Source organism: Engraulis encrasicolus, chromosome 4, assembly GCF_034702125.1.
Source record: "Engraulis encrasicolus isolate BLACKSEA-1 chromosome 4, IST_EnEncr_1.0, whole genome shotgun sequence".
Lineage (NCBI taxonomy): Eukaryota > Metazoa > Chordata > Actinopteri > Clupeiformes > Engraulidae > Engraulis > Engraulis encrasicolus.
In genome coordinates this window covers 35421519-35436518 of record NC_085860.1, presented here as the reverse complement: position 1 = coordinate 35436518, position 15000 = coordinate 35421519, and the positions used below count along the sequence as shown (strand labels likewise).

The following is a 15000-nucleotide window of genomic DNA, read 5'->3' as shown; positions in this document are numbered from 1 at the left end:
GTTCATAAAAATGTAATTTACATTTTTTATTATTATTATTAAATAGTACAGCATATGAATTCATGAATGTAAAAAATGGTTTTTAAAGAGTGTTTATTCAGTCTTGAAATACTGGTGTGGTGCTATTTGGGTGTCAGTCATCACTTTTTCTTCAGGCGTATCATAAGCCACAGCGGCTTTTAAGATTTGGGTCTGGATACATTCTGCGGCACGTCTGCGGTGGCTTATGTGAAGTGTGTGTGTGTCAGTGTGTGTACGCGCCAGTTGCATAAGTGTGTGTGTGTATGTGCATGTGTGCGTGTGTGTATGTGTGTGTGTATGTGTATGTGTGCGTGTGTGTGTGTGTGTGTGTGTGTGTTGTGTCAGTGCGTGTGCAGTGCACGGGTCGCCCCGTGTTAATGCACGTCTGCTCTTTCCATTACCCCACCCGTGCTGCTCCCCAATGGCTACGTACTAAGCCCCAACCCCACGTCCCCCCCAAAAACCCTCCATACCCCCACACCGCTACCAGCCCCTGCAATCCCCAACTACCCCTCCAACCCCCTTACTCTTACTCCCCACCCTGCCCCAAGTGGTCCAGTCTCGGCCGGCCGGCCGGTCGGCAGGCCTGCCTGCATGCGCTTTACGGGGGTTTGCTTTGAACTCTGGCTCGGTCCCAGACACCTGATCCACGGCCAGGGGCTCCGTGGAGGCTGCTAAAAAGATGGACCCGGAGTAAGGATAAGCCTGCTCGCGGCAACCTTGATCCCTGCACCGTATCGTACATGACATGACATCCTCATCCCCCTACTGCACCGATACACACAACACATAGAAAATGTACACATACACACAGAGTACATACAGTGGACATGAATACACATACGGGAGAACACACATGCATACATGCACATAGTGGATACAAAAGTTGACAAACAATAGTTGAACAAACACAAAAACACAATCCTGCTCACAAACGTACACACCCCCAGACACAGACACACACACTCACAGCTACACTTAAAGATACACATGTACAAATGCATGGATGAACAAACACATACATGCACACACACACACACACACACACACACACACACACACACCACACACACTGCACACACACACACACACACACACACATACCACCCCCCACCACCACCACCACACACACACCCACCCACACACACACACACACACACACACACACTGAAAAGATTCAAAAGACTTTCAAATCCCAAGACTTCACCTAGCCGAAATTTCACCTAGCCTTTTTACCACCTTCAGTCTAAAAGCTCTTGGACCCCCTACACGGCTCGTACACCTTTCTCACTCCAACAGCACAATGTGCTCTGATTTCAATGTGTGGTTAATGGCATCTTAAAAGATGCTGAGTCACAGTGTTTTAATGGCCCTTGCCGATGGGGCGCTTTTTATTTTACTAGAACATCAGGGCCCGGTTCAGACTGGGTTGGGCCGGGGACTTGGTGTGAGTCATACGCACAGACAAACACAAACAGCACCGACTCGCTCCTGTCCGCAGGAGGTCCACTCCACTGTGTTGTTCGGCACCGTATCAGCCTTTGCTCAACCCAGCAGTAGACTGCCAAAAGCCAGCTTTACTGAGATTCAAACAACACGCACACATGCATGCACACACACACACACACACACACACACACACACACACACACACACACACACACACACACACACACACACGCACACACAGACACACGCACACGCACACACACACACAGATACAGACACACACACACACACACACACACACACACACCCACACCCACACGCACACACACACACACACACACACACACACACACACACACACACAGACGGACACCCACTCCAGGCTGCAGACACAACATGCCGCTGGCTCAGCTAATTATAGGAGCTTGAGTAATGGACCCGACTTTGCTTGGCAATACGTGATAAAATGGTCAGGCTCTGTCTGAGAGGTGTGGCAATTAAATAGGAAAAAAAGAAGAAAGGAGAAAGGGGAGAGAGAGAGAGAGAGAGAGAGAGAGAGAGAGAGAGAGAGAGAGAGAGAGAGAGAGAGAGAGAGAGCAAAAACAAACACTCCCTGGTGCCAGGCCAGCGCGGTAATGAGCAGGCCTCAATTACACTGGGTGGACTCATCACAAGCTCATGCAAACAGGATGAAAACAAGATGTACTTAACGGCTCCCGCGGTAAGTGAAGATTCACATGCAAGCGCACCACCGATCACAAAAAACAACAACGGTCGTCCCGTTGACAAAAGAGGGGAAGCGGTGATGAGCTTGGGAGGAGAGAAAGAAGGTGAAAAAAATAAAAACCCACAAGTGCCAGTGAGGCGGAGATTCGAGATGGAGCGAGTGAGAGGAGACAATATGAGGGGCAACAAAAACAAAAACAAAAGCAAAACGTGAGAGTTTGTAAAGATTTAGCCCGGTACTTGCCCCAGAATGCTGCAGGAAGAAGAGGGGAGTCAGTCAGTAGGCAGACCCAAGGAGGTGAGAGAGAAAAGTAAATTACAGATCAGTTGACAGACATTTTTACTAAAGCGCTGCACCTCCAACACAAACCAGGAAGATATAGTCAGTCGGAAGAGCCAAGGAGGCAAGGAGAAGGAGTAAATTACACATCGGCGGATGGGGCAGGAGAGCCATTTTACTTTGAAGCCCTGCGCCTTGACAGCTAGTCTGTGTGTGTGTGTGTGCGCGCATCCTTCCACATTAAGGAGGGAGTGCATTATGGTAATCATTCTCTACTAAATGATGGCGCTCGTCCAGACTGCAGACAGTTTCCTGATGATGACCTCACACAATTCGTAAAAGGGGTCGCGTTGGTTATGTATGCTAATAGAAAGGCATAATAATTCATCCGCATTTTATGGAGGCGCATCTAATAGATTATGCATGCTGACTTCATCCTAAGAGCTGGCCCACACTCCAAGGTTTGAGTTTACTATAATATCAGTATTCGTAATGAACGGTGGTGGTGTTGTATTCCTATGCTTTGGGGAGATACTCATATCTTGTTGTTTCTCTTCTCTGAAGAAAGTTCGTCTGAGGTTTACATCAGAGTGCGCTCCAAGGTGAAAGTAATTACAAGGAAAAAAGAAAAGCTGTTTTTTTTATTTCCTCATGGACAACATTTTTCGCCACCCAAAGGAGCTGACTATCGGAATGTTTCTCACAAGAATATCAGTCGAATATCAGAGGCCTCTGGAGGGTACTGTAGCTGCTTTAGCGAGAGCTGTGAAGACCGTTCCGTTCCGCACATGGTTTCAAGTGTACAGAATCTAATGCCGGTTACAGGGACTCTGGCTTCTTTCATGCCTGTTCATAAACAGACTTATATATTTGGTGTTCTATCCTTCCTTGACTGGAGGTGTATTTCAGTGGTCCTCGACGGTCCCCTCCAGCTGTGAATAACCCTTTTTAATCAGCCAGGGATGTTCGGCACAGTACGAGACCACAGGTTTCTCATGTCACTCGTGCCAATAACGGCCAGAATGACGAAGTTTGATCGTGCTGGCTTCTGAAGCATTACAGTAAGCCTTGTCCTGAACAGCATGCCTTAGCAGACTTTAACGTGACTTATGCCATTTTTTTTGCGGTAACTGGGGGAGTGCGCCGGACAGTTTGGAGGAGGAGAGTGAAGAGGCCCAGAGGATAGGGAGGCTCCGTTGCACTCAGTGCCCGACACAAGGCCTCCCGACCTGGGGGGAGAGGCACGATCAAAGCCCTGGCCTTCAGAGGCGGGATGGGTGGAAGCCAGCTGGAATTGTGTTTAAAAGACAAATCTCTGCCCTGATCCTGGAGATTACAAACACTTTCCTGGACATAATCTTTTGACACTTTATCATGCCTGTGACTTCAACGAGGTCTGCCTAAACCATCACGCAGGATTTTTTTTTCACCCTAAAAGCAACTGCTTGGAATTTGAGCCATTTCGTACACACATACATACTGTACATTCTACATACACGTCCAAATACACACAAGCAAGACATGTTCGAGTACAATGTTCTCAGCGACTCCATATCATTACTTTAAACAGATGGCCTGAAATTTAAACCAATAATGCATGTTAACACGATTCCATTTCCCACGCGGCAAAGACCCGGTGACAGATTGTTTCACGACACTCATCGACTTCAGTCACGAACCTGAGAGGATTCCTGTCATTAAGTATCACGTCTCAGCCGTACCTGAAGCGCAGGGCGCAGACGAGGTAGCGAGGTGTTTCTCACCAGCATGCTGTGCCGTGCCTTGCCATAAGCACAGAGTGTTGGGTTAGGAAAGACTCCTGCCCATAGCTGGATCGGTCATAAGGCATGCAAGGCATTTGCCCGGTGGACTGTTGATGATTTTTGGCCTGGTCCTCCCCTCAATGTAGTGGTATCAGGCTTCGTGTCACTACAGCTGACCTCAGTCAGATTTAAATATTCATTTTGCCTGTTGTGGTCAAAATAGCTCTTAATAGATGACTAAAAATGTTGCCACCGGCTTCATTGTCTCTCTCAATGCCTGGCACACCGGTCTTGGCAAAAAATGCCCAGCCTGATTTTTTGTCCATTCCAGCCCTGCGAGTCCTGCCTCTAACTCTAGCAGGTTTAACATTTAATGAATATGAGGATAGATGACACCATATGGTGCTGCAACCCGCCTGACAGATAAAATGTCCCCTGTAGGCCATGTCAGATTTGGTGGATACACATGTGGCAGCATACAGAAAGGCGCGCTCGCGCGCACACACACGCTCACACACACAAACACAAGCACACGCACACAAACACACACGATCAAATTCCACAGATGCACAGATATCTTGTATAACCATATATTTCCACACATACGCACATACTGTAAATATGTGCACACATTCTCTCTCTGTCTCTTTATCTCTCACACATAGACACAGACAGACACAGACAGACACGGACACAGACACACAGACACACATACACACACAGCAGTGGCTCTAATTGGCTCCTAAATTAAATGTCACGCAACAGCATGAACCGAGCCGCACCAAGGCACTCCTGCGGTGTGCTGCGACTCGATGCGAATCCGATGACAATGACACGTGGCCCTGTGATCATATTTAATGTTTACCCCGCTACTTACCACATGTGATTGGCTCAGTATGCTACAGCCGCCCCTGATCATTAATTTACTGAGTTGAAGAGTGAACACATATAGTAGAGGAGGAGGATGTACTGTGTGCAGAAGGGCGATACTTACATTGGGCCTGTTGGATAGTTTCACCCAGGTTGGCTTTGATGTAATGCTGACTGTACTCGGGCAAAACAAGGGCCAAACTGCGAAGCACAAAATGTGTTCATGGTAACACATGAATAACTGTGTTTGTTTGCGACACACAATAAAAAAAACAACATAAACAACCACATCATCAACCATGCCATATCACACATCAGGATTGCTCTCTCTCTCTCTCTCTCTCTCTCTCTCTCTCTCTCTCTCTCTCTCTCTCTCTCTCTCTCGCTCTCGCTCTCTCTCTCATACTCACACACACACAAACAAAATCACTCACGCACACACTCACGCACACACACACACACACACACACACACACACACACACACACACACACACACTCAATGAAATTAGTGTAACACTGTGTAATGTAAAGCAGAGGAATGCAAATCTTACTGTATGGAAACGTCTGGAGTGTTAACACTGAGGATGGGTGCTTGGGGGGGCGTATTACAAAGGTGGTTGAGTGGCAAACTTAGTTTATTTAACCCAGAGGTAGTTGTAAACATTATTTACATGACATCATAGTGTACCCCAGCAAGAATAGCTGAGGCAAGGCCAAAGCTAATGGGGATCCGAGAAATAAACAAATAAACAAATTTGTGGGAGAGATTGCTAACATTTGTTTATTTATTTACAGTAAAGCAACACTAAGCAGTTTTTTTGTCATTTTGGTCACCACATTGATGTGCAATTGTCTATAATAGAAATGTACTGCAGAGAGAGAAAGCAAGCCCCTCCAAACTTAGCAATTGCTGTGAATGGAGGGTGAAAACGCGATTTGGGAAGTGTGTCTTGGACCTTGTGGTAAAACATTGAAATACTTTTGGAAACATTTTACCTACTTACTGTAGACAATTCCATGACTGAACAACAATAATATTAAAAAATACTTAATGTTGCTTTAAGAGGAGAATGAAGAGGAGAGAACTATACGTCTGGGTTAACTAAAGCAGGTTTATCTCTTAACCAACTTTGTACTACACCCCCCCACTGGACTAGAAGACCATACCTATAATCAGTGCCGTTGACCTGGGTCCAAGTGTATGTCCTCACACCCCTGTCGATATACCTCTGCCGAAGAACACACACACACACACACACACACACACACACACACACACACACACACACACACACACACACACACACACACACACACACACACACACACACACACACACACACACACACACACACACAAACACACACAGACACGCACGTGAACGCACGCCCACGCGCACGCATGCACCCACACACAAATACACACACACACATGCACACAATTAGCTTTTCCCTCAGGGTCACCTTGTTCTGTTTCTCGCAGAAATCCACGTAAACAAGCATTCCTGAATATTGTTTTGGGGAAAGAAGGATTTTTTTTTTCCTTTTTCAAAAACAAAACACATAAAAACAGTGGGCTCTGAATCCATGACATCAAATCTCATGCTTGCAGATACGGCACAGCTTGCAAAAATCATTGTGTTCACCCAAAAGATGTAACCAATATATCGAGAGAGAGAGAGAGAGAGAGAGAGAGAGAGAGAGAGAGAGAGAGAGAGAGAGAGAGAGAGAGAGAGAGAGAGAGAGAGAGAGAGAGATGGGGCCCCCCTCCATCCATGTTGTGTGCTGGCTGATTGACAAGCCATCAGCCTCATCAGAGAGCTGGAGCTGCATCAGGCAGCGGGGAGCACTGATCCATCAAGCCGAGTGCAGCTGACTGTGTCGGGGTAGCTGTTCATGATTTACCCCCCATTCAAAAACGAGGGAAAAGAGAAAAAAAATGATCTGGCCCATTTACTATTATGAGGTGATTTACAGCATTGGAGTACTATTATACAGGTGCCGTCGTGTTCCCCTTTTTCCCCGTCGTGTTCTCCTTTTCAATGGGGCTGACACGAGTTAGTCTTCAGGGTTGATGGACAGGTAGGCTTTTTGTTTTTTTTGTTTGAGGGTTTGAGTTGGGTTTGAGTGTGTGGGGTTAGTTTTGGGGGTTGGCTTGAGGTCTTTTTTTTTGTTTGGTTGAGATAATCGGTCAAAGCTGCCCGAGAGAGGAGGCTTTCAAGTCAGCCCCGACGCTCTCAGTGGGACAGTCAAGCTGTTTTTGCTGCCATTTCGGAGAGAACTTCCACAATGGGGAGAAGACGAAGAAGAGAGAGAGAGGGAAGAAAAAATGATCAAAAGCTCACTTGAACGCTGCGAATCCTCAAAGGACCCATAGTGTGTAAATTATGGGAATAAAATCATTCACGTTTGGTTTTGAGCAACGTAAGAATGCGATGCATAAAATAAATGGCTCCGTATTTCAGGCCCTTTTGAGCAGGTTTGTTTAAGGGTTATGTCCGCTTCTCGATCTTTATGTGTCCGGCTAACCGGAGGACATCAATCTCAAACGTCCTTAAGCTGCGCGAGAACCTCATCTTTCAGCTCACCTCATCAGATGACTTCACCAGTGTGTCTATGGTCATTTCCCCTGTCTCCCCATCGATCATCCGTCTCCTTATCTGAATCAATAAAATCACACAGGAAGATGGATGTCAACGGAGAGCTGTGTACTGTAGGCAGCATTTGTGATTCTCTGTACGTGTGAACAACTAAGACACAAAAGTGACAGTTACAGAGGAAGAGAGAGAGACACACAGTTGGAGAGAGAGAGAGAGAGAGAGAGAGAGAGAGAGAGAGAGAGAGAGAGAGAGAGAGAGAGAGACAGAGAGAGAAAGAGAGAGAGAGAGAGAGAGAGAGAGACAGAGACAGAGACAGAGACAGATCATAAAATACATGTTTACAGAATACCTGGCTCACCTGTGTCAACATAATCGCTGACAGGAACTGTGTGACCATCATGGCTCCGAGATCACAAACAGGGCACCTTCCTTGTTGCCATTTATACATTTGCTCTGTCTCTGTCTCTGTCTCTGTCTCTGTCTCTGTCTCTCTCTCTGTCTCTCTCTCTCTCTCTCTCTCTCTCTCTCTCTCTCTCTCTCTCTCTCTCTCTCTCTCTCTCTCTCTCTCTCTCTCTCTCTCTTTCCCAGAGCTGCACTAACATTTAATGCTTGGCCTGGACATACCATGTTATGTTCAGGGAGGATTGTGTCTCCTCTACCAGAGCCGAGCTGCACTGAAACCTGCCTGACTTACAGCTGTGGGGCCTGGGGGCTGTGTGGCTGTGGGACTGGAGTGGAGTGGGGGGCTGGCTGGGTTGTTTCCATCCACCGAGCGACTCACACCGCAGACCACGGATACAGGGTGTGAGAGTGGGGATCCTGTTCCAAGTTTTCGGAATTGGCAGCACCCAACAGCGCCAATGTTATTTCTACTACTGCTGTTCCCGCTACAGCTAGCTCTGCTGCTGCTACTCAATTGAGATGGTTGCCAAGTCTGTTCATCTTGGTTACGGTGTTAATCCCTCTCTGTCTCTCAAGTGGCTTGTAGTCCTGAACTTTTACAACTCTCTCCTTTTTTTTGCTTCCTGTTGTCATCTCTCTGTCTAGCCGTCTACCTTTGTACTTTTTCTTTACAACTACACAAACCGTAAACTCACATCCATACACTTGCGTGCGGACGTCAAGTGGTGACTAATTTTATCGCTCCAAAATCTGGTTTCATCAGCTCCAAAGCAAATCATCACAGTTTCACAGTGCACATTTCTTCTACTTTCAATGGCATGTGCACACAAGGAACCGTTTCCACATATGTAACTCATATTAAGCGTTTACCTACATCATATCAATATGTGGATGCTTCTGAGAAAAATACAAACATATACTGTACTGTAAGTCTGTGCACATGTGCTGTGTATACAGTATATGTAAGTACTGTATGTATGTACAGTAAGCATGTAATCCGTGACCTGAGGCCGATGCATTACCTCCACTTTGTTGGGATTTTCTAGTTCAGCATCAAGGAAATCCAAGGTGACCGGCTCCTGGAATTTTGGATTCTGTTGAGAGACAGATCGAGAGACAGACATATCTCAGTGGGACTGTATCGTCAGTGGCGTATGTCTCTCACAATGTCATAGTGCATCTTTTAAAATGTCTTGGCCGTTTGAAATGTCGTTTTTGTGACTGGTGACAGGTATTGTATCAGAATTGGCCGGCGAAACTACGAAACATATATGACACAGTGGTCCCTTTAAAAACGTGATACGTCCTCAATATATTGGTAAGAATACAAGCTCGTTTTTATAAGATGAAATATGGGCCAATAAATAGCTCTATGGCACTTGCATGGGAAAGACAAAGGGGCCTTTCCAGGAAAAGATATTATCAGGACACGTACAAAGCTTTTATGGATGTAAGTAGGCCCACAGGATTGACTCATGCGTGGAGTTACTGTATAAAGTCACACTTTCACGTTGATATAATTTGCAAACAGCTTTACATTTCCCATTTACGTTAATCTGCATCATAATTCACCAATCATGTTTCATCATCATTTGATTTGCGCACAGCCCATTAAGTTCTTTATGATCAACATATCATTACCCGTAATTGCCACATATCTTTCGAACTCTCTAGGTTCCATTACAACTCAGAGCTAAACAAAGGGCTGTATGCTACTCTCGTCACGGTTAATATAAACATTGCCCTGAATGGTGATAAGTACCTGGTAGGGAAATGCTCTATTACTTACAGGAGTGAAACGTAAAACCTATAATTGCACTTCGACATCAAAAAAATACTTGCTAGTTATTTCAGATCCCATAAATGGCCTCCTTGGAGACTACTCCCCGAATATATACATGAAGAGAAATGATTGCAGGACTGTGGCTGGTAGGGATTAGTTTGCTCAGTGGAATGAATTCCGACAAACATGTGGTCATATTCAAGTGATTTTACAGGCTTGACACGCCGATGAGCTCATGGTGGTCACCATGTGACAGAAGAAAATCAAATTGATGTCTTACATGTTGCGCAGTGCAGAGAGAAAACACAGCATCAAAGATCACCATGCAGAGAAAGAGAGAGAGAGAGAGAGAGAGAGAGAGAGAGAGAGAGAGAGAGAGAGAGAGAGAGAGAGAGAGAGAGTGTGAGAGAGAGAGAGAGAGCGGGTGAAAGTGAGAGAGGCAGGCACAGACAAGCAGTCGACGCCGATGAGGAGGATGAGTGTGATGAAGACCCAGTCCGTGGAAACAGCAGGGAGTGAGCAGAAAAGAACAAGCAATCAGACAAAATCATGACAAAAGAACAAAACACAAATCATTAAAATCGTCTTGTTGTGACAAACAGAAGAACAATCAAATGACAAAAAAAAGAAACTAATAAAGGAAGAGCAACTGGGTTCGCAGACATGGATTAAGGCTAATCTTAGGCTACAATCTTTTTTATTTCCGGTCCATTTAATATTTCTCAACTCCTTTAAGTTTTCTTTCAGTGAAACTTTATCCATTTCTGTGACACTTTGAAGGAGGACAGAAAAAGAAAACAAAAGAAAGAAAGCAGAAAAGAGGGAGACAAAAACAAGGCAAGTGCAAACAAAAGACAGACAGCAATGTGTAAAAGTGAAAGGAAAAGGGAGAAAAAAAAGTGAGAACAAACAGAGGGAAAGCTGCGTGAAAATGGGCCATGAGATTGCCATAAGGAATATGAAAGTGGCGCCCTGTTCTGCCTTAATGAGACACAGGCAGGCGAATGGAAGCCTTCAAACAGAGCTGGGCCTGCCCTTTGCACCCCTCATGGCGGGGATATGTAAATAGCAGCTAGGGGTGGGATTGACATGTGTCTGCCACAAACTCAATCAGCCGGCCCTCCCCCATGTACAGTACCTCCTCCAAAACACCCCCGACATACCCTCTGCGTCCTCCGTACCCCCACCACTGCACAGTCGGAGGGATGGAAAGGGTCGCATATGAAAAATATCTCAATATCTAACTCTCCCATGTGGACTCGGAGACCGTTTGAAAGTAATACTTCTTTACCCTGGAATGAATCCAATGCCCCGCACAGGAATGTAAACCGTAAAAGTATGCCGAGGATGTGCATGGCTACAAAGGTGGGCCTCAGGAAGACGTGTGCCTCTACTGTAAAAGCGTGCAATCATGGTGGTAGCGTCACTTCGACTTGATTAACTCGGTTCGGCTAACATGTGTTTCCTCTATATACAGACTGTGGAGAAATGAGAATAGGCAACCTTTTACGTAACCTCGTCTCCTTTTATATTATTTACCGGAATATCCAAACAGATTATTTGTTCGGGAAATAGGTAATAATAAAGCAAAACAATGCACAATGGAAAGGTCATGAATAAAACACTAGCAGCACTAGCATTTCCCGTCGTAAGGTTGGCACATGGCTGATGGACAGACTTTTAAAACCTGTATGATTGCGCAGCACAAGTTGTAACCGGCCCAGCCAACTGCAGACACAATAATAACTCAAGACAGCAACTGATGTCATCCCTAAACAGGAAATACCCAATTATATCTCCTAGGATTCCTTTCCTGTCTGTCCGACAAACCATTTCCCCTTACCACAACAGACTCGAAATGTGTAAAAGCTGAACCTAATATGAAATTCCACATGACGCTACATCCCTGGACACATTATTTAAAAAAAATACAAGAGGAGTTAACATTGGTGTCTCAGTGGATGAATTTAACCCGGGTCTGCTGTATTGGATATACACTGACAGCGGTATTTGGGAGAGAAAGCGTATCCATCTAATGCACAGAGCTGGGTGGCTGGGGGTGGGGGGAGGGAGTGGGACCTCATTGACAGGCAAACTAAATGTACTATAGCTGGGGGCACTGTGGCGTGTCTACCATCTATGGATGAGTGCCTTACAGAATACGCTCTACTTAGAGCCCACTGCGAAGGCTCCAAGGACGGCAGAAAAATGCAGGAAATACCACAGCTTCAGGAATGGGTCATCAGCACCACTCAGAGGCTCCAGCCGCACAGGAGCTACAGCAGTGCGATGTGGTCATGACCTTGGCCTGTACTGGAGATTTTTCTCCAGTGGAAGAGTGGGGGTAAGACCCATAGCAGTAGCAGCAGCAGCACATACTGTACTGTAACATTGGAGCCGGCGGTGTCCGTGGAAAGTGCTATGGAGTTTAGGGATTAACTTTTTAGATCGAAATCTTCTCTGCTACGCTAGGCTAGGCGGAGCAGAAATATCTGTGGCATGGATGCTGCAGTCTGCTCGTCCAGCTACTGCAAGAAATAGCAACATTTCGGTGGTGACATTTGTACACAAGGGGCCTTGATGGAGCCTATTATTACCGCCAGTTGTCTTAGTCGGCTGCCTCTGCTGCTGTGCATTAGGAAGCATAAAACTGTTGAGCTCTTGAAGTGTAAAACCAATTTAATTAATCACAGGTTTCATTGAACTGTGTATTTAACATAACCTCAATAATATAATTTCTAAATTCCATTAATTACTTTGGAAATGATCCTCATCATGTTTTCTCAGTAACGCCGTTGGGTTGATAATGAGGATTAGTGTACAAATGTGAGCCCGTTCTGAAAGAGCATGTTGTGTATTTGCATTAATGAACATGAAATTAGCACTAGCCTAATTAACTAGCGCTACGCTGCATAGACTGTACAGCACACACAAACATTTCTGCAGCAAAGTCTATGTGTATACTAACTATTTACTACGAACACACTGACACTGAAGCTGTCTCACACACACTGCTGCTAACAAATGTGTTGGTCTCACCTCATGAAAGGTAATGGCATATTTATTATTTAGCCTAGCACGGCGATTACGTATCCTTTTCTGAGGACCACAGTGAGGAAAACAAATGCATTTGTTAACGTTAGTTTGTCAGAAAAGCAAAGGATACCTCTCACAAAAGGGTTGAAAGGTAAGCTTTTACAAGAAACAGATGATATAGTATTTCATAACGTTATGCGTTTTAAGTGTATGGGTGGATATGTGGGTAGACAATGCATGAGTGTCTGTATACGTTTGAACGGTTGTGTGAACAAAGCACAAATTATCACGTCAAAAAGCATCAGTTGCAGAGATACATTGAAGAGGCTATTTAGTGATGGATGCACTGATACAGTCATCACATGGCAAAGTACATTCTTACAGCTGCAACTAGTAAACTCACCCATGTGTTTTTTCTCAACATCGTACCCCTTACCCCTTCATGCATACCTCACACATACTGTACACATATACCGTACACATGTACCGCACGTCTGGCTTTGACAGGGAGAGAGGTAAAGTGAATGAGAGAGAGGGAGGGAGAGAGAGAGAGAGAGAGAGAGAGAGAGAGAGAGAGAGAGAGAGAGAGGCAGACAGACAGAGACAGAGAGAGGGGGGTAAAGAGAGGGGAGTAGGGGGGAGATAGAGACAGAGAGAGAAAATGTAAGATGAAGAGGAGAAAGAGAGAGAGAGGGGGGACAGAGAGAGAGAGAGAGAATATGATGAGGTTAAGTGACTTGTCCGAGGAGGCAAAATTGAATCCATCCCTCCCCGTCTTACTCAATTAGGCCAGCCAAAGCGCGACCATGTTGGAGTGGATCTGAACATCTGTCCTGGCCAGATCAAACCTTCGGATCTGATCAAGATTGGCTGCTGGGCACAGGGAAATAATTTCTGACAAAAAAGCAAGGCCTGTGCAGCACATGGGCACGGGAAGCCTCCGGAGCTGGTCTGAGCTGAACCCAACTGAGCTAGCTATACTGCACAGAGGACGGGCAAAAGGTGGACCTTGCTTTGGTGCCTTCCCTCGACCCCCCCAACCCCCGGAGCAGAAATGCCTACATGCCTCCGACTCAAACAGAGCCAGCCAACACGCGTAACGCACAAAGCCAGGATGCCAAATAATTTTCACTCGATGTCAATCACAATCACGCCGGGACAGGGAACATTTTGAAAATAATGCCCCGTGAAAAGTGGGGGTTTACGCCGTGAAATCAGACCGTCCATCGAAATTCCACGAGTCCACTGAAAATTATGTACGCTCTTAATCCTGAATATTATTTACCATATGCGGATTTCAGCAGAAGACCGTGAATGTGTATGTGTGTGTGTGTGTGTGTGTGTGTGTGTGTGTGTGTGTGTGTGTGTGTGTGTGTGTGCTTGTGTGCAAGCTGGTGACATTTGAATTCATGTCAATTCAAAACCCGATACTCGGCCGAGTCGCTCGGAGACAGGGGGACATAAACCAGACACTGACAAAACAAATCAATGACATTTAGCACACATTATTAGCTGGGTGTTCTGGCCTAGGGGATGACCTTTCTGATGGGAAAGCTATTTGGGGAGCACATATATTATATGTGTGTGCGTCTGTGCCTGTGTGTGTGACTGTTTCCCCAGCGGTGCTCTTTTAAGTTTGTGTTTAGTTAGTGCTTGGGGACAGACGGAATCCCATCAGCCCCAAATGCCAGGCTGTCACAACAGCAGTGTGTCACAGAGTTCCATTAACTGGGACTGCGCTGCCACCAGGGCACCGGGGCTGAGGCATAAAATGTGTAGCCGCTGCAGGTGGATACCAGAGATTCTTTAAGTATAAGAGTAATAGAGATATGCCAATGTAATAGGTTGCTATGGGCACCTAACATGACCAGGTTCTGGTCTGCCTAAAGGGGCGTGTCATAATACTCCTAGCATTGAATAGAACAGTCCTTAGGGAATTCCCCCCTCCCCCTTGCAATAATAGAACCAGGAAACAATGGAACCTCTCTCTCTCTACTCTCTCTGTGATACTACTACCTGGCCTGTCCTGCCACAAGCAACTCACTTCCTCCTGATCGGAGAGGTCACAC

At 45.8% G+C, this 15000-nt stretch overlaps 1 protein-coding gene across 1 annotated transcript in view; it reads right to left on the bottom strand.

Moving 5' to 3' along the window:
• Nucleotides 1-15000, bottom strand: part of LOC134447700 (voltage-dependent calcium channel subunit alpha-2/delta-1) — a 172408-nt gene that overhangs the window by 25768 nt on the left and 131640 nt on the right. The window contains exons 19-22 of the mRNA XM_063197294.1: nt 9135-9206; nt 7699-7770; nt 6279-6340; nt 5234-5310 (exon numbers count right to left, since the gene is read on the bottom strand). Of these exons, the coding sequence (XP_063053364.1) occupies nt 5234-5310; nt 6279-6340; nt 7699-7770; nt 9135-9206 (283 nt within the window). The remainder of the gene's footprint in view (nt 1-5233; nt 5311-6278; nt 6341-7698; nt 7771-9134; nt 9207-15000) is intronic.